Source organism: Manis pentadactyla, chromosome 7 (assembly GCF_030020395.1).
Source record: "Manis pentadactyla isolate mManPen7 chromosome 7, mManPen7.hap1, whole genome shotgun sequence".
In the NCBI taxonomy this organism is placed as follows: domain Eukaryota; kingdom Metazoa; phylum Chordata; class Mammalia; order Pholidota; family Manidae; genus Manis; species Manis pentadactyla.
In genome coordinates, this window is record NC_080025.1 from 87,361,557 (window position 1) to 87,382,630 (window position 21,074).

The following is a 21,074-nucleotide window of genomic DNA, read 5'->3' on the forward strand; positions in this document are numbered from 1 at the left end:
AAATCACATAATCTGTAGTATCACAGATAAAATAATAAATGAAAAAGAAAGATATAAAATCATGTATATTGAATGCAAGTGTGTGACATACTATATCTTTATTTTGTAAGTTTTCTGGGAGAACACAAGCTTGAAACATATTTTGTTTTAAGGAAAATAATTAGAAATTGGAAGAGAGAAACACAGGTAGAAAAAAAACTCAATTTCATAGACTACACCAACTTCATTGCTTGTCTTCATGTTGGAGTGAGAAACAAATACAACACATTCACTCTATCAGATCTCTTAAAATGCACACAGAAAGAAATCTTTTCTTGATGTCAGAGACTATAGGGATATTTTAGGCATTTTAAAGTACTAAAAACATGTAAATAAATAACATATCTAACAAATGTGTATATTTACTAATAATTTGTAAAAACTTCAGATTGACAAAAGAGCTCTTACCAATTTGAGTTTAAATGATAACATCATAAATGATTAATCTAATTAGAGTGTCAATCAATGATAAAAATGACATCTTGATAAATTAATAAAGATCCTTCTGAATTCATCTACTGAACTAATAGGCAAATCAAATATGTTGATACCTGCACATATGTGCCTCTAAGACTACAGAGGTGACACATAAGACAGCTACTGAAATCTGGACTTAAAAAATCATACCTGCAGGCCTTGCCCATCCACGGTAACAGAGTTGGCTCTTTGCATTTTGTTCTTGTCCATCACTTTATTTGGCTGCTGGGAACCACTCTTTTCCTTTTTCACTGTTGCTTGTCTTTCCTGTACGGAAAAAATCTTATAAAAATGTTGTTCTACTAAATGGGGCAACACATTGAAGAGTTTCATGGTTACAAACTTGGGCCCAAGTTCCTATTTTGGAGTTCTTAGTTAAATAATATGAAAGCTATTGCTTTCACCTGGCTCAGTACATATTATGGATGCATGATTAAAATCCCAGTTAAAGAAACTATGTGAAAGGAAACCACATTGTTTTACCCCATGTGCCCAATTATGTCTCTTTATCTAAAGTTATTTAGGACCACCAAAGCTAATTAGTTTCACAAACAACAGTAGAGATACATAATATAGGATTACAATGGAAAGGATTTGGTACTGAGCACTGAAAATAATGCTGATAAATACATGCAATATTGAAAATGAATACACAGTGAACTTTTTAGCTACCACTTGTATTAAGAATGGCATAAAACTTAAAACTCACATTCCATTCTAGCTAATTCCTCTTCTCACCATAATGGAGATGGTTCTTGTAATTGTAGGCTCCTTATTTCTAATTTCTCTCCTCTCACTCTCTCTTCAACTCAAACCAATAAAATTTGATCACCATTAATCCACCATATTAGCTTTTATTAAAATCAACAATGACCTTCCATTGCTGCACCTACTGATTGGTCTTTATATTCTCAACTTTTAAGCAGGATTTGATAGAAATGACTTCTTCCCCTTGAATACTTGCTCGCTGAGCTTCCAGGACACCTCTCTAAGCTCTCCTCTTCACTAACTGTGCCCTCACTGCCTCTTTTGTGGGTTCCTCCTCCTGCTTTGCAACCCATAACACTTAACCTCTTCCTTGAACCTCTCATCTTCACTATCTGCACTTAGTCTCTAGGTAACTTCATTTAATACCAAGGCTTTCAATTTCAATTTTACAATGTAGATTTCTAAATGTGCATTTTCTGTTTAGATTTTCCCCTTGAATTTGATCTCCCTTGAACTTTATCTGTATCTACATGAGTGTCTGAAATGCACATCAATCCTAAAATATCCAAAACCAGTCACAAAAAAAATCCTGCCTATCCTCCCTGGAAATAAATCCCTAACTGGATGATCACTCATCATCTTCATCATTTATGGTTTCAACCACCATTATCTTCTTTAACTGGAGTCTTATAACTATCCCCTGATGGATCAATCTGCTTCCATTTTTGTCTTCCTTTAACTGATTCTCTCTACAACTGTCACACTCACATCCCTTTCCACTCCAATCCAGCTACCCCCACCTCCTCATTGCTCCTTGATCACACAATCATGCTCTTAATTCACAGCTTTTGCAATCCCTCTGTACTCTGCTGGAAAGATCTCTTCTGTATTCCCTGCATCCACCTTCTATTACAACTTGAACTGTTCTCTATTTCATTAATTTAATGCTGCTCTTCTCCCATTTAAACATAGCTCTATTAAGAGAAAGTACTTTGTTTGCACACTTCTACATCAAATCCTAGATCAGTGCCTGAGAAAAGTCAGGATAAATAATGGAGAAATAAATGAATTTTAACATTAAAAAAAGAATTTTTAAGTACCTGAAGCATTTTGATGAGGAGGATTCTTGGGTCATGTCTATCTATGCTGAGTGTGAAAATTGTCCTGATCAGTTAGCAATGTCTGCCATATGGATTTTAAGTGTTGAGTGCCACATATTTTCTATCATTTATTCAGACATGTATCTTCTAGTCCCTATATTTACTTCCTAGAATATCATTTCAATTTCTGCAACTTAGGAAAATGTTTACAAGTGGATCTTTTCAAATACTATAGGGCCAGATGGATCAAAAAGCTTCTTGGACTGAAATAGATGCTAATCAGTATACTCCATTTACCTTGCAATTTCATGGTGCAAAAACACTGAATTTATTTTTTGCATGGCTGAAAATGGGTGGTGTAATAGATTTTCCAAAATTCAGATTATTTGGGAAATGATATAATTTCATATAGCTTAATTTCTGGCAAAAACATTGATATTTTTAAAGATAGATAGGTTTTTCTAAGTTTGCAATTACAATTTTGTCCACAGATAGTTAATATGGCTATATAATGCATAGTAGGAGTGGATTATAAAATGAGATTTTAAGGCAGAAACCTTTTGTTGAATCCCATCTCTTCTACTAAAATAATATAACCTTAAAGAACTTAACTCTTATTCAAAATGGAGATAGTAATACCTATTTCTCAGAGTTGTACAAGATTTAATAGAAAATGTATAGTCTTAACATTTTTGCCTATATTAGAACATGTTCTCAATAAATTAAAGTTATTACAAATAATGGAAAACAGGTATGGCTCTTCCATTAGGATACTCATCAATATTGCCATTATGCAAAATATTTGTTATATTTCTAAGTTTATATATATATATATATATATATATATATATATACATATATATATATGAAAAAAATCCCACTAGTTACATATATTTAAATAAGTTAAGCTCAATGTTATATTAGAAAACTCAGAGCTTGTGTTAAGAGTTCAAAAGCATAATAATGGTAGTGAATAGGAGAATAATTTCTTTCTGGGTTCTGTCATGCAGGGATATAAAACACATTAAAATATTCTATAAAAATATACAATATGAGTAACTTATTCACTATGTAAGAATTTGTTCTCCATGTAAGAACTTGTTCGTTATGCTTCAGAAGATTGGAGACTGACGAAAATTAGGCTTGGGGTGGATTAATGATTGTGCATTGAGCATTGACTCCCCTATACAGAATTTTATTGTTGTTAACAACCATTTGATCAATAAATATGAGAGATACCCTAACAACAACAACCAAAAAAAAGTACACACTTCCAATTGTAAAATAAATAAGTAACCGGGATGTAATGTATAGCATAAGGAATATAGTCAAAATATTGTAACAACTTGGTATGGTGATAGCTGGTACCTAGAATTATCATGTATATAAATGTTGAATCACTGTGTTGTACACCTGAAACTAATGTAATGTACTAAAATAAACTAATGTCAACTACCCTTCAATAAAAAATAATTATCTAAAAATAAATAAATAAATAAATATACAATATGAAAGATATGCCTTATCTTACATAACTTATATTCTGCCATATAATCCAAAAATTGCTGTTTAGCATTAATTCATAAAATGCTGAGTTTACAAAACCTTTAAAAAATTCAAATTGATTAGTCATACTGGACTGGGTATTCTTGACCAGACTATCTATATATATGTGTATGTGTGTGTGTGTGTGTGTGTGTGTGTGTGTGTGTGTGTGTGTGTGTGTATATATCCCTCTGCATGGGGTTATATGTATCCCTTTTTATTATACACATTTTTTTGCATTAACTTCCAACTATACACACACACATTTATATTTATATTTATATATGAAATACTGGAAATTTAAGACATGTATATACATGTCTATAAAGAACTACCACAACAGTCGGTTAACATTATTTTATTCTTGATATGCATATAAGTTTGGAAAATGCCTTTGTGGTAAAATCTCCAACTACCAGATAACAGTTGATTAAGTGGCCTCAGGTCTCTCCCAGAAGTCATCCCTCTGAGTAAGTTGTGGAGTAGACAAATGTTTTATAGTAACAACTGGAAAATATTAAAAAAATTAAAAACCCCGAATTGAGTTTTATTTTTGAAATCTAGAATGATAAATATGTACATAACAAGTTAACAAAAAATTCTCAATATGTCATCTGTATGTGAACTTACTATATAATATAGATAATACTAAAATGATAAACATTTGTTTAAACACACGCACACACACACACACACACACACACACACACAAAGAGACCAAATGGTTTCTTTAGGGAAATATGCCTACCTAGTGGGTGGAATTTGTGGAATAAATCAAGGCTGAAAATTTTAAAACAGGAGAAACTCACAGCCATTTAACTTTTCCCATGGTTTTCTTTTTATTATACACATTTTTTTGCATTAACTTCCAAACTGTATAGAGGTCTCTCTGAGATATTCAACGCATTTTATGTAAGCAGCGTAAGCTAACAGGAGGATAGCTGGATACTTTTTCCTATTTCCACTGTGAAAATCTTTACTCCTTTCATATTTTCTCTGACGAACAGGAAGGAGCAAGCACTTACATCTTTGAAAAATCTGCTGTCCACGGAAATTTCACTAGCCTGTTTGGGGGTTAATGAACTCTGAGTGATAGAGCTCTATGTTATTTCAGGCAGTTATTCCCAATGTTGAAGTTTTTGAAAAGTTGCAGAAGAGCTCAGCAGCCTTATTTTGCATTATTCAGGATAAAATTGCTCTCAGATAATAGCAGGCAATGTTCATCACTTCACCTTCACTTCTTTTTTTTAAGTTTTTGGGCTGTAAACCACAAAATAAATCGCTTTGTCATAATTAAGGAAAATTTTGTTCTGCCAGATAAATTATTCTAGCTATAAAAAGAGTTGAAAAACTATTGCTTTAATCAATAGAAATTATTCAAACACCGAAAAGAGCTACCCTAACCAACAAAACAAAACAAAACATGAAAGAATACAGAACACTTAACTACAAAATATAAAATATGGCTATTGATATTTTAACATTTTCAAATATCAACCATTTGTGTTTGCTGTGCAGACATCTTAAAGACAGAATTCACATAAAATTCAATGTTTTGTGATCCTTAGACTCTACAAGGAACACACCAAATCTTAACTGAAGAATATATTGTATTAGAATTCCAAAGAATGATCATCATAATAAAGACAGAAGAAAAGCTGAAAAGACCATTCACAGAAAACAGAAAGATGAAATAAATGAAATAAAACGACACCACTTTAAATAGGTGCTCTGCAAAATTCTTTTTCTCTATCATGCTGACTCTCAGAGGTGGAGTATTTGTACATCACTTGAAAACGGCTTTCACAAAAGGGATGTTTACCACAATACTTAAACCTGCCGTTATCGATCACTCACAAACTACAAGCAGTAAGTGATGATTACCCCAAGCACAGGGTTTTCTTCCTTTTGTCCAGTCTCAGCATGTAGACAGGCAACAGCAAAGCACCTCAACTGGTGCAAACCCTCCAAAGGGGCTGCATTGCTGCCAACAGCATCTTCACTGCAGTCCTGAAACTTGATTTCTCAGCTCTACACCCCTTGCCTGCGTGGAGACTCAACCCTTTCTGCCCCTGGAGCTAGGCCATACGCACTGTCCATAAACTCTGTAATTTTACTCCAAGGTAACACTTGAATATCACAATATAAAACATCTCCCTGAAGCAGAAGTGCCACCGTATCTATCAGGGCTTATAAAGGCTCCAAGGTCCAAGAAACCACTTAGCGACAGCTACAAAGCTGTCGCTTTCATTACTGGGATCTTATTGTGGGGCTTGAATGTTTTCTGGCCCAGAGAAACTAACTCGTTTCAAAGTGGCAAAGGATATACATCTACTAGGAATCCTTGGGAGGTGCAGCAAAATTTGTTGCTGAGTAGCAAAGTCCTCTTGATTTAAATATATATATATATATATGAAATTTTAAACATAAATATAATAAATGATACAAAGATTTCCATTTTTAAAAAATTTAGTTAAATAAATATTTACTAAAAAACAAAGATTACTTTTGGCAGAGGCAAAAGTATGGGCTTGGAGTCTGAATACCAGTTTTTTATCTTATTTGGTGTGTAAAAGGGCAAATTATTTACTATCTCTAAGCCACCATTAATTCTATCTAAAATGAGAAGATTAATGTGATGATTAATTGAGAAAATACAGATAAAGGTTTTGACATAAAATAGGCACTCACTAAATGGCAGTCATTTTTAAAATATTTTTTTAAATATTGTTATACTTTATCACTGAGATAATACTGCTGAGATCATAGTAGTACAAGATGGGTATGGTGAAGAAATACTTTGTTTACTTTATAGTGCTTTATTTTTATTTTTCCACTAAATTACCATAACTGGGGATAATTTTTACAGCATTATGGACAGAGACTCTGGGGAGATGTGAGGCAAAAAATTAGACAGACTGAAACCTAGTCTTAAAATACATGGAGGTGCTACTCAACCAACTAACTCTGCAGGTACAATTTGCAACTTGATCCATAAGTCCTGGTTTTCACACATGACAAATTATGTGCCTGTCTTCTCCTAAGATAAAGTCATACTGGGTATAAACCAGTTACAAGATTTCTGTTTAAGAAATTCTGACTAGAAAAAATGAAATTTAGGAATGAGAAGGCCAATGCCAAAATCATTTTATGTGGGCTGCTTACTAGCAGATGGTATGCCATTAATAAAATCACACCTGTGTGTATATACCTCAACTTCACTCCCTCTCCATTGCCTATGTACACCATAAGCATAGAAGGCCACAGTAAGGGGAAGGTTGGAAGTGAGAAGGCAGCTCTCTTGTATGTTCATACTCAGCATCTCTTACTAACAGATAAGTTAAATGCTCAACCCAATGACTTCTGTGTAGTCCCTGATCTGTTTATGCCAGTTTCACGTAGTATTTATCTTGTCATTGTAACTGTGTAATTTATTACTTAAATCACTGAATTTGAGTGTAAAATGACTTGTTCTCATGAAAAATAATGTGCAAGCCTTGGAAAGACATAATAAAGCAAGACGTGTGTGTGTGTGTGTGTGTGTGTGTGTGTGTGTGTGTAGGAATGATCAAGTTGGGTTCAGACACAATGATTATAAAAGCTTTGAAAATTAATAATAAAAGTTTAGTTTCTTAAATACTCAAATTGTGGCAGAGATGCCCTTGAGGTTTTTTGTTAATTTTTAGAACAATCAAAAGTAATTGAAAACAATTAATAAATGAATATCTTTTTACAAGCTAAGGAATGCTTTTATTACACTTGAAAACAATTAGTAATTTAAACTTATCATGGATGATAAGACCATGATAAAAGGTAGAAAGGCTATATGCTTACCAAATAGTAGATATATCCTCATAGCAAAGCTCTTGATACTATGTCAAGAGTATAGCCAATGAATATATAGTTACATATTTTAAGTTAAATGTTTAAGGTATGTTCTTTCTATAATTTACCCCACATGCATTTTAATTACATTTTCAATTAGCCAACAAACTCCAACAAATAATTTTTATTGATGGTGCAACATAAAGCTCTTGATTGTGTGTGTGGGTGTGTGTTTATGTTTATTTACACACTCAATTATTTATATATACATACATGGACTTAGGAACATTTTGGAACAAAATTGCTGAAAAAACATATATTGATTTTGGAGGATGGTGGAAAGTTTGTTAATGTAAACCAGTATATCACACCAGGAGGGAAAAAAAAAGCAGTGTAGTGTAGGGAGATTTGAAAAACTTTATACTAGAAAAAAAATTAACAAGTGAAAAGAGCATATTATGAAAACATCAATATTGGTCTATTTATTCAATTTATATTATAAAAATTACATAGTTGAATATGGAAGATCTTTGGAGACTGAGAAGTCTAAGGAAAAAAGCTTTCAATATCAAAAACTGCCTAATTCACTTGGTAAGCGATGATAGAGCAAAACTAAACTCAAGGACCCAAACATAAAAATTAATTCTCTTACACTTAAATAATTAGACTAACTGATAAACTTCCTTAGTACCTTTTTCACTTGAGTGTGCCGTTTAACATCTCTATTTTATAATAATTATGATAATAATGGTATCAACTGACTTATAGAATATGCAGTTTAATATTTCTCCTAGATGAGAAACAGTCTATTACAAGCATATCTCCAAGTATATTTTCAAATACATCTCTAGTTAAAAAGTGAAATTTAAAATGTTTCAGTGAGACAGTCTATACTAATTAGAAAATGTTTAGGGGGGATAGGAGAGAGGTTATTACATTTGTGTACAATTATGTTATCCTCTAAATAAATTCATATTCATATAGTATTCATATATTATAAATAATATTTTTCATAGGCAAATAGATTCATGTTATAATATTAAGGGAAGAAAATACCATTTGAGCATATCCTTTAGAAATAATAACAACTGAATAGGATATTGTCATAGAACAATGTGGAGGATTTGCTTCAGCAATGCAGAGGTAAAGCTAACACTTCACTGAAAATAAACATGGCACTGTGTACATTTATTTTCAAAACAAAGTCATTTATTCTGTGACTATATTTTATTCCAAAGACTTTCCATACAATATGCTAATTGATTAAGGCAGATGTACTCACTTTTATTAAAGAGATAGGCACTTCAAAGTGAGTAGGTGTTTCTCAACCTATTATCACTGAAAGCTGCAGTTTAATGGCTCAGAGAATTGAATAGTTCTTGGTTTTCTGCAAGATACTTACATTTTAGGAATGATGCTATTCTTATACACTGGTGAAAACTCTTTGCAAAGTAACCTTTATTTTTCTCTGTATACTTTGTTTCAATAACTTGTTTTCCTAATCCTCATCCCAAATGTAGATTAGAAATGTATCAAGAGTAACCCATTACGAAAATACAAGGATTCCTCATATCCAAATATCAGAATACAAGAAAAAATGAAATGTACAAATTTATATTATTAGGTCACTGAGACAGTCCCAAATGTTATTCATAACAATATAGGATGTATAATGGCCTATAATTTCAAGTGTGAAAACCTTTTTTGCTTACGCACCTCAGGGACTGAAACTCCTGAAGTGGGCAGAGTCTGCTGAAAAAAGAGAAGTTCATATTAAAGCTGAAAAAAAAGTCAAACTGAAAACAAATATTAATGAAGTTTCTTACATCACTATTTTCCTATGAAGTAAGTGAGTAAACACAAAAAACATTCCCTTGTCATAATTTTTTGGCTTACTTTCATTACATAAATGAGTATCTTTTCGCAAAACAAGGAATGTGCTAATGCAGTGTGGGTTAGGTTGTGGAAATTCTTATCCAAAATACAATTTATCCACCCAAAGCAGACTGATCAACATCCTGAGCCAGCTTCACAGATCTCTCTATAACAACGCTGATGTATTATATTAATATTTTTGAATAAGAATTCATTTCTAAGTTCCATTATCCTTCATAAACCATTCCTACTAATTTTTTTAAGTTGCCCATTTACCCAGACCACTTTTCCATTTTCCAGTCCAATTCTCATTCCTTACTAAAAATACTTAGTGTCTTTTTGATGTAGGTAGACATAGCTTATGGTGCTCATTTTATTTTGTGATACTCTGAAAATAAAAAAAAATTCCATTAATATCAATAAAAAATAAAAATATTAAATAAGTAGCAAGACTGTACTTGAGAATAATTTTTAAATGATGAGCTTAAGTAGCACAATGCTGGTCTTCATGACAGTGTATCTTCGATTGTCCACACCCCTCCTTTTCTGAGTCACAATGGGAAGGGTTTGTTTGTTTGTTTGTTTGTTTGTCTATTTTTATGGCAAGAAACAGAGAAAAGGTTATCAAATTCCAAAAGTCTGTGTCCTGTGGGACTTAGAACAGATTTGAAAGAGTTGTTGACAAGTCACACATATAATATTAGATAAAGGTTTCCGTGGTGGTGGATGAGGGGAGTAGGAAAGTTGGATGGAAAGCTAGCAGTTCTCTTTTATGACATTTGTCTGTCTCTAAGAAGGAGGGAATAGTCAGGATATTCTAGTCTCCTTCCCAGGGCCAAGCTATATGAGGGGGATGGATGGATCCCCACCATGGGTCTGAAAAATATGAGGGCACAGATGTCAGTTTACTCCCTTACCCAGGAGGACTCTGGGAAGGCAGCAAGAACTAGAAGAATAACTATGTATCAGGTAAATGAGGACCCAGAGAGCTTCAGAGCTGCTCAATATAGAGATGGACCAGAAGCAGCCAGTGTACCCAAAAGTGGAACAGATGGAGAAGAAGTCAGGGGAGCCCTAGATAAAATGAAAGTGTCTGTGAATGCAACTCTGTTTAGAAGATATTCCCATAATTTAGGTAAAGAAATACTGCAGCTGAAGATTTTTAGTCAAAAGAAGTTATGATGTCTGGGAGGGTGAACTCAGGTTAACTATTCCCCTAACAGGAGGGCCCTATGGAAATAACTGCTGTTGTTTCCCAGATGAATGGACAAAGGTTTGGGTAGAACATCCATTGAAAACTTCGTGATTTTAGTAATTTTCTTGACTTCTGAGGCCAACTCGGTCTGCATAAGGCCTGGGGTAATAGGTGGCAGGGAAAATGTTCATGCTCGCTTCACTATAGGCCAGCCCAAAGCTGTTTGTCAGCCTCCTTATTTTTCCTTCTCAGCTCTTGGTTGAAGCTTGGATCTGAATAGACATTTTAAGGCATGAATGTAGTCCTTCTATTTGCATTATAATTGTGTGCTCTCCATCACATCCAGATTAACTGCCTTATCCTGTCCTAGTCAGGAAACCCAGGGAAGTCCCAGAGACTCTCAAGCAAATGAAAATGCCCATTAAACAGCCTCCAGGGCATAAGTCACAGATGCTGGACACCTTGAGCAGAGCCTCTGCTCACAGTACCTGTGACTGTACAGAGCAAAGTGATAGACAGAAAGCCAAGTGTAAGACTAGTTGTCAAATAGTTCAGAATAAAAACCAATGTAGCATTAAGACTCTCAAGTAGATTCTATGGCCCCGACCTCTATCACCAAAAAAACTTTTTAAAAAGCTTTAAGACATTTTTGAGATAACTGTGGGTGTCTGAATAGAGACAGGATAATGACTGACATTATGGAATTATTGTTAATATTCTTAGGTGTGATAATTGTAAGGTAATTGTATAGAAAATTGTCCTTAATCTTAGAAGATGCCTGCTGAAGCATTTAGAGCTAGTGTCATACTACCTGTACTTTGCTTTCAAAATTGTTCAACTTAATAAAATACACATTATGTGTGCATATTGTTATAAATATATACATGCATACATACATACAGCTATATATCTATATGGAGTATGATGGTAAAATAGTAACAATTACTAAACATAGGTTGGAGGCAGGGGACATACTGGATTTATGTGATCCAATGCCCCAAAAAGGAAAAACTATGCCAAGTTGGATAATAAAATCCAACACTAAGGCATTCCCCCCAAAAAAGACACTGTAGAATGCAACTGAACACTGGCTGGCACTTTACTATTACTTGTGTAGAGAACTGGTAATTTAAGATACTCATGTTTGCAGGCTTCTTTCTCATGGCAGTTGGGGATATGGGTTACCTACCTAGAGAGTTGTTGGCAGAGAAGTTGGCATAGAAGTAGTGAGATGAAGAAAGTATGGAAATAATAGAGATTTTGTCACTACTTCTCTAAAAATTGGAAAAGAGTTGACTAAGAATGAGTAACAGAATCAAACAAAACTGAGGGCTCAGCAGAGCTGGAATCATAAACATGTAAGAGATAAAGCCACCAGCTCTGAGAATTTTTCCAGCAACACCCAGATGCTTGAGAGCAATACTAGAATTGTATTCCAAGAGCAAGGGTGATGAACCAACATATATATGAACTCACTTACAATCAAAATGTGTAGGCAAAGAGTGTTATTAAATCAACATGTCCATCACTAGCTTATCCCTGAGATAACAATAAGAAAACTATGGTATCTAGGCAAAAGAAAAAGCAGCAGCTTGTTAGAAAACAAATTCAGATATTACATTGCTTCATTTTTATTCTTCTATATATTAGTTTTAAATATCAAGAATGAGCAGAGTAAATGTTTTAGTTTTATCATGACTATATATTTCTAAACATAATATATTTTTAATCAGAATTAATACAGGGTCTGTATATTTGTATTTAATCAAATATGAGGGGTGACTACAGGGGAATGTGATTTATTTTATTTAATCAGTATCATTTTAATATTAAATAGAATACATAGTGAAGATAATTAGTTTAAAAGATGCATTTGCCTTCAGGGCACTTATTAGTTCAACCTAATATTAAAGAATTTTAAAAAATGCTATTAAAGTATTGAGATATCTCTTATCTTCATATTTTCTAACATGTAATCATTTTAAATTGACAATTTAATCCAAATTGTCATAGGACAAAGAAAAATCTTTGGTGGAGAGCTTATTGGAGGTTTGACTTAGTTAAAAATATAATAAGAACATAGTGCTCACATTAAAAGGGCCATCAGTTATTTCAAGACTAAAGTAAAATTAATAATTATACTTTATACCTATATAATAATGTTCATATTTTTGAGAAATTGCTTTCGTATTTATTGTCTCATTTAGATCTCCCACTAAACCAAGATACTCCATTTCTCAGCTAACAGAACTGAACATTAGCAAGATGAGAAGACTAGCCTACAGTATAGGGACAAAACATAAGTACAGTGATTCCCGTTCCCAGGCTCCATAATTCAAACAACAACAAATTCAACGAGAATTTTTTTTAAGTTTTTTTTTTTTAGCTAGGCCTCTATTTTTTAAGTAATTTGGAAATCAAATTATCTTAAAATGTTGATGAATACTGCAGAGTATTTAGAAACCACATGTATATCTTTCCTGCTTTAGAGAACTGGCCTTCGAGAATTGAATGTAAATATGGGTTAATTTAACATAATAACCTCCAGAGCAGTGAGTAGTAGTAAATTATAATGGCCAAATAAAACTATTTCAAATAGCTGTTTTCCTTCCACACAATTGGATATCTCTGGTACCAAAGAAGAAGTGACAGAGAGCAAGGTTGGACAAAGACCAATCCTTTTGCTGACATGGTACCCTGCGCCCACCTAAGAGAAGCTGCTCTCCCCTCACACATGGCAATAAAATGTATCAGGTCGTCTCTAGGCTGGAAAGTAAATACTGTGTGGTTTCCATAAATTTTATTTTTACATTCCAGCTTCATAATTAACCTTTTATGATTTTTGCAGGTCCTTAAGTGTATATACTCAATCATATGAACACAACGCATAGTTTAAAAAATGAGATGGAAATAATTTTTATACTACCATTGTTTTTATTAACACCTTTAATCAGACTATTTCAACATACAGCAAGTATGCCAATTAAGAGAATCATAAATCCTTTTTCTTTTCCGGTGGCACTTTAACATATCTCATTAAAATGTTAACTATCAAAAATAAAATATTTTAAAAGATACACATATCATAATCTTATCCAAAGTCCCTTCCATAATCACTGCCCACTTGAGCCCTATTTTTAGACTTTACCAACAAAAATTTAAAGGCAAAAATACTTATAACTGAGATTATTTCACTACCTTTATCATTATAATCACTCACAAAAGTATTCCATTCTTACTCTTGTAAAATGATTGTTTATGGATTTTTGCAGATTTCATTCAGGGGATATTGAAGAGAAGGGAGTGTGAGGCTCCCTCTTTAACTCCTCTCTCATCATGTTTGTGTCTAAAAGGAAACCTACTGAAACTTCCAGGGAAAGTACACCTTATACAATGCATATTTGAAAATTTAAGGGGCACTGAATGTTTTCAATGAAAATGTCAAAAATGTATCTTTATAGAACTATCCAAATCATTTCATACATAGATTTCTATATATAAAACCAATCAGTAAAAATAAAACACTTTCTATGTTACTGTTATTGTCTTGCCCACATGATGAGCTAGTGAAATAAAGCCATTAGAAATGTTATTTTACTTGACTAGATCTTATAAGTCTTCTAAAATCATCAGAAGTCAATATGGTTGAAGTTCTTCAATTTTTTTTTTAACTCTGATTCACAATAGCAAGATTTGTGTATTTATAGTTGTAAAATAATTTCACAAAGACCGCTTACCTTGTGGGCCTCACTACCTTATATATTCTCATCTATTTTCCTCTACTTTATTCCATTGATTTTCTTTCCATTCCATTTTTGAAATGCTAGTCTAGATCCCCTAAATGAATTCATGCCTCACCAATTGTTGGGGACTGCAACGTAAAAATGAAAAATAGGTTTAGGACATCAGGCTTGGGGTGAAGCAGGTATTATTTCTGCCAGTTGGATATTGTATGACTTTAGGTAAATTTCTTAATCCCCCTAACATTTACTTTCCTCACATGTGCATCATAACAATAGCTCCCTTTAGGATTAAAAGATGTCTGGCAAATTTAAGTTCTCAATAAATGCTAACTTGTATTAAACTTAGAATCCAAATGATTCCCTTTGTTTCCAGTGCCTACTTAGAGCTCAGTAAAAGGGACCTTACTGCACTTTCTTCATCTGAAACTTTTTGTTGCTAATAACTAGATAGGAACCAATAGGTTTATTTATTTTTTTTAATGAAACATCGAGGTTCAGAAGAGAGAGAAAGAGAGGAAGATGCAGGAAAGGAGAGAAGAGACCAAAGAGAGAAAGCATTGGGGAAAAAGAGGGAGGGAGAAAGGATAGGCTTAGATGAAGAGAAGAATAAAATCCTCTCTGCTATTCTCCTGGATCCCAGAGACTGTCTTTTCTAAAATTTGAGCAAAGAAAAGAATGAAATTGAACAAAGGCAAGTATGGGAACTGATATTTAGAGAATGGCTTTGGTTTTGGTTTGAAGTACTGTAAAGTTCTTAAACATCGGATTCAACCCTCTCCAAAACACATATGAGAATGAAACATTCCTGTCTTAAATTGAGTATTAATTTGTTTCAGAATATTCCTTAGAACTCTGATTTTACATATAGATAATTAGTACATACCTATTTATGAGGATGTGTATGTATGTATGATTAGGCCTGTGAATGTTGGGGACAACGCTCTGAGTTTAGCTGGTGGTTTGATAAAATGGCCCCTTCAAAAAAGAACCTATTATAACAGATTAATACCTATTGAATTTTATGCTAATAAAATTAATCAATAATACCTCCTGGTATGCCTATTCTTTCCTTCAACAAATACAAGACTGCATTCTAGAAATGGATCATGGTATCACTAATGTACTGCTGCTTTCCAAAATACAGAAAATCACTGTAGGTAATGAAAGAATATTGATAATAATATTTAGAATTAAAGCATTAGGCTGCTAAGTTTTCCTTTTCATCAATCTTGGAAAAGGCCTTGAATTAAGAAACAAGTCAGTAATAATGAAATTTGTTCTCATCCTTTGCCCCTCTAATATCATCTCACACCAAAGCATTTCCTAACCAGGTTAAAGTCCAATTCTGTACTCATCTTAGGCTAAGATTCAATTGAGTTAAAATTTTTACACTGACTGCCAGTCAACCTTATCATGAACTTTCATTATGTGCATGTAATTAATTGGGTCCAATGAACAATATCAGCACTGAGTTATAGACTCTTTTCCCCCGACCATATAATTAGAATATAATTACCCACAGGATATCAGAATGATGCAAAACCTTTCCTTTCTAAATGCGCCCTCATTAGGAAACAAGTCTCAATGTACATTTATTCAATCAGTGTGAATTAATTAAAATGTTACTGAAATAAAAGAGGGCAGTAGTAAAGAGTATCTGACATATATTAGGAGACTATCACTTGAGATCTGCATGCACAGTTTATATTTAAACCCATTTAGCTCAAGTAGGAGCTTTGCCATGTAATGTTATGTACATCCAGTATACTTGGAAATCTGAGTAAATGAAACAGTGTGTGTCATTGTTTTTGAAAAGAGCGTAGTGCCCAATGCATATAAAATCTTACAGATTCTGGGTAGGATTCTAGAGGCCCCATTATTTTCTGATGAATCTATAAAGATGTTGTCTTCATACAGTGGTGGACAGCAATCATTTTTAACTTGAAATATCTTGGAAATTAGTTGTTCACCCCACACTTTTCTATTACAAATCTGATAAATTTGTTTTCATATGGTTAGGAGATAGTGGTCAGAAAAGCCTATATTTACCAAAGTACTAATGATTTTTAAAATAAAAAGAATAGCCTCCATTACTTAAGCTAGCTCAAATTATTTCAATAACATATTTTCTTTAAGCAGAATATTCCTATGCAACCATGACTATATTCTTCCTACGAGACATGTAAAAGATTCATCATAACACAAGCTCAGATTATATAAAACATGGAAAGATAGTAAATGCTTAAAGAAGCCAGGAAACAAATGATGCACATCGCGTAAGAGCTGCTGACTCACACAAAAGCATTCTAATAAGAACATAATAAGCTATTTATGTTAGTTTCTCTAGTACCTGGCAAAGTGTCATATGCCATAAAAGTTTATTGAACCAATTAATATATAAATAAACATAATGCAAAGCAATACCTGGCATTATTCAAAAACAATATCATAAATGGTAACAAAATTTTTAAAAATTATCTGCAATATTTAAAGTAAGATATACAGAGATTTTTAAGCTTTCTATGTTATCACATAATTATTCAGACATTTTTAGCTTTAGAAATAGGTTAGGAGAAGAATAATAAAGAAGATGTGGTACATATACACAATGGAATACTATTCAGCCATAAGAAAGAAACAAATCCTATTTGCAACAACATGGATGGAGCTAAAGGGTATTATGCTCAGTGAAATAAGTCAGGCAGAGAAATACAAATACCAAATGATTTCCCTCATTTGTGGAGTATAACAACAAAGCCAAACTGAAGTAACAAAATAGCAGCAGACTCACAGACTTCAAGAGGGGACTAGTGGTTACCAAAGGGGAGAGGTGGGGGAGGGTGGGTCGGAAGGGAGGTAGAAGGGCATTGTGAGGTATCATGATTGGTACATATGGTGTGTGTGGGGTCACAGGGAAGACAGTGTAGCTCAGAGAAGACAAATAGGGACTCTGGCATCTTACTACACTGATGGACAGTGACTGCTGGGTTATGTGGTATGTGGTATGTGGGGGGACTCAATAATAAGGATGAATGTAATAACCACATTATTTTTCTTGTGAAACCTTCATGAGAGTGTATATCAATGATACCTTAATAAGAAAACAAAAACAAAAACAAAAAACTTAGTTCTGATCATCAACATTTGGCATTCATTCTTGGGAACAGACAATCACTACTTTGTAAGGGAAATTCCGAATGAACACTAAGATAAATAAGGCTATGTACAAATCAGCACTTTTCGTTTTTTAGAAGCAAACACCAACCCATTTCTAAACTGTTGCTTGTATTTTTTTTAAACCAATTTTAACTCTATTAATAGAATATGAGTTGTTTAAATGTCTGAAAGCACATAATATTTACCAAATGGTAAAATGTTACATTCAGGTATTTGACTGGTTCTGGTAGAGTCCAAAATAGTGTACCCATTCTTGCTAAGCAAGAAGGGAGATTGTCTCTCAAAGATTTGCTCTATTTTTAACATAAGTTTGTCTGTAATATTTCAGTAACAAAAATATGCAGCTATAGTTGCCTCCTGAAAATGCTGTGATCTGAGTAACATTAGCTAAAACACCACATTAACTAAGGGTAATCACCACCAAAAATAAAAAAAACCTACTAATAGAATATGAATAATTTTTAAGTTCCATTCAGTAAATATTAATTTTCATTTTCTGAGCTACACTGAATGAACAGTCATGATATTTTTGCATGAACTACTATGTTGTTTAATGTATATTTTTTAAAAATCAGATTTTAAATATAATTTAACACCCAGAAGAAAATACCTGATTCTCTTCAGATTTCTGATATGTTCCCTTTAAGTTCTCTACCTGCAATGCAACTTTACTTTGAATATTAGGCATTTCACAGTACCATCTATTGGATATTTTATATAACTACAACATAACAATCACAAGATTTTCAAAATTTAAATAAGTAAAACTATTTCAAGTGCCATTTCAGAAACTAAACAAAATGCTGATTTGACATTCACTTAAATTATCTTATCATCACATACTTTAAATTCGATTTTATTAGCTTGTAACAATAAAATTCAACTCTCATGTTATCAGTGACTAAAAAGTAAGCTTCCTAGTCATATATTCATTTTAATGTCTTTTTGATATTTATGTCACTGTCTAATGTCTTTTCTTCTTGATGCAGGAAAAAGTGATAACTGATGGAGTTAAAAGAGCTGACTGAATTTTGTTCATTAACTCAATAAATATATATTGAGCATCTACCAATTTTCATATTGAATTGGATGCTAGAGATAAAGAGATTAACCCTTTTATTGAATGATAGGAATGACTATGGTGTTATTCAATGAGCACAGGAAATAATTTCACAAAAAAACATTTTAGGTTCAGTTTCTTGTATGTTTGAGGCTCCTGGGGGACATCTAAGAGGAAATTTAGAACATAAAGTGGAGTTCTGGATCTTGCGGGTAAGGGAGAACAAGCTTACACAGACATATTCAAAAGTGGTTGTTGTAGTCATGAAACTGAATGAGACAACTTACATAGCATAACAACATGAGATGCAGTTTTGCTCTTTGTTTTTTAAGGAAATTTTTAATTAGTGGAGTCTGTCAACAATATTCTTTTATCTTTCCCTTTTTAGAAAAAAGAGGTATAAAGTCCTCCTATATATAAAAAATAAAATATTTAATCCATGTTCAGTTCATTTGGGAATAAATATAAAGTAGAATTTACCCTTAGTTTCCTATATGATTATACACTATTCTCAATACCACTGATCCTCACCATCCTCCTTCAGATCTGATAGGTGACCTTCACCATACACTGCATTATTACATAAAGTTCAACATGATTTAGACTTTCTTCCTGTTCTTTATACCTTCTAGAGCCACTGTTACATTATTTTGATCACTGTAACTGTAATAGACAAATTCTTAAGATTTGTTAAAACAGGTCTTTCCTTATTCCTCCTCTTTCTCAAATTTATAATGTGTTTGTGCACACTTATTCTTCCAGGCAAACATTGGAATCATTTTGTCAAGCAAAATATACTGCATGGAAATTACATTAAGTAGGTAAGTAAATTTGAAGAAATGCAGGTTCTTTTTTAGTTCAATTTAATTTTCTTCAGTATACTTAGATGTAAGAGAACACTTTAGGATTTTTTGTTTGGAGATAGAGCGATCTCTTTCCACCCTGTTGCTATCCTCCTTTGTACCATAGATTTTGTTAATCCTCTTCTCCAAATTACTGACTCAGTTGTCCTCAATATTGATTCTTCCTATATGCATACAGTTATATTTTAGTTTCTGCTAAGGAGTATTTTTTTTCTCTACATCTTTTCTGAAGACTCTAGTTTTCCCTTTCAAATCAGAATGTTTTAAGGTAGATGTTTTCTTCAGTGTTTTTGATCATGTTAAAACAACTGCTATTAAAAGTTTCTTCTGCTAAATGCAATAAATCTTCATGCATGACATCCATCTTTTAACTGCTATGCTTATTTCTTTGCTTTCTTGTGGCAGGATTATTACTATTTTATTTTCATAACAGGTAGACTTATTTATACGTAAATGCTCATTGGTCACGAGCCATCAGTCCTTTGCTGTACAGAAGCTTTTTCAGCTTGATACAGTCCCACTTGTTCATTTTTGCTTTTGTTTCCCTTGCTGGGGAGATATGTTCATGAAGAAGTCACTCATGTTTATGTCCAAGAGATTTTTGCCTATGTTTTTTTATAAGAGTTTTATGGTTTCATGACTTACATTCAGGTCTGATCCATTTCAAATTTACCTTTGTGTATGGGGTTAGACAATGATCCAGTTTCATTCTCTTAGTCATGCAGCTGTCCAGTTTTGCCAGCACCATCTGTTGAAGAGACTGTCATTTCCCCATTGTATATCCATGGCTCCTTTATCATATATTAATTGACCAAATATGCTTGGGTTTATATCTGGCCTTTCTAGTCTGTTCCATTGGTCTATGTGTCTGTTCTTGTGCCCGTACCAAACTGTCTTGATTACTGTGGCTTTATAGTAGAGCATGAAGTCACAGAGCTTAATCCCCCCAGCTTTATTCTTCCTTCTCAGGATTGCTTTGGCTATTCACCTTCTTTTGTGATTCCTTATGAATTTGAGAACTATTTGTACTAATTCATTGAAGAATGTTGTTGTTATTTTGATAGGGATTGCACTGAATCTGTATATTGCTTTAGGCAGGATGGCCATTTTGACACTATAATTCTTCCTATCCATGGGCACGGGATGTGTTTCCATTCATTGATATCTTCTTTAATTTCTCTCATGACTATCCTGTCATTTTCAGGGTGTAGGCGTTTCACCTCCTTGGTTAGGTTTATTCCCAGGCATTTTCTTCTTTTTGATGCAATTGTGAATGGAATTGTTTTCCAGATTTCTTTTTCTGCTATTTCATCGTTAGTAGATAGGAATGCAACAGATTTATGTGTATTAATTTTGTATCCTGCAACTTTGCTGAATTCAGATGTTAGATCTAGTAGTTTTGGAGTGGATTCTTTAGGGATTTTTATGTACAATATTATGTCATCTGCAAACAGGGACAATTTAACT

At 33.1% G+C, this 21,074-nt stretch overlaps 1 protein-coding gene across 7 annotated transcripts in view; it reads right to left on the minus strand.

Moving 5' to 3' along the window:
- Positions 1-21,074, minus strand: part of DGKB (diacylglycerol kinase beta) — a 749,649-nt gene that overhangs the window by 473,036 nt on the left and 255,539 nt on the right. For 3 of the 7 annotated variants that reach the window (XM_057504557.1, XM_036894565.2, XM_036894560.2), the window contains 2 exons: positions 9,411-9,446; positions 667-783 (listed from right to left, as the gene is read on the minus strand). In XM_057504557.1, coding sequence (XP_057360540.1) covers positions 667-783; positions 9,411-9,446 — 153 coding nt within the window. The remainder of the gene's footprint in view (positions 1-666; positions 784-9,410; positions 9,447-21,074) is intronic. The other 4 variants (XM_036894566.2, XM_036894564.2, XM_036894568.2 and 1 more) reach the window with 2 other exon arrangements.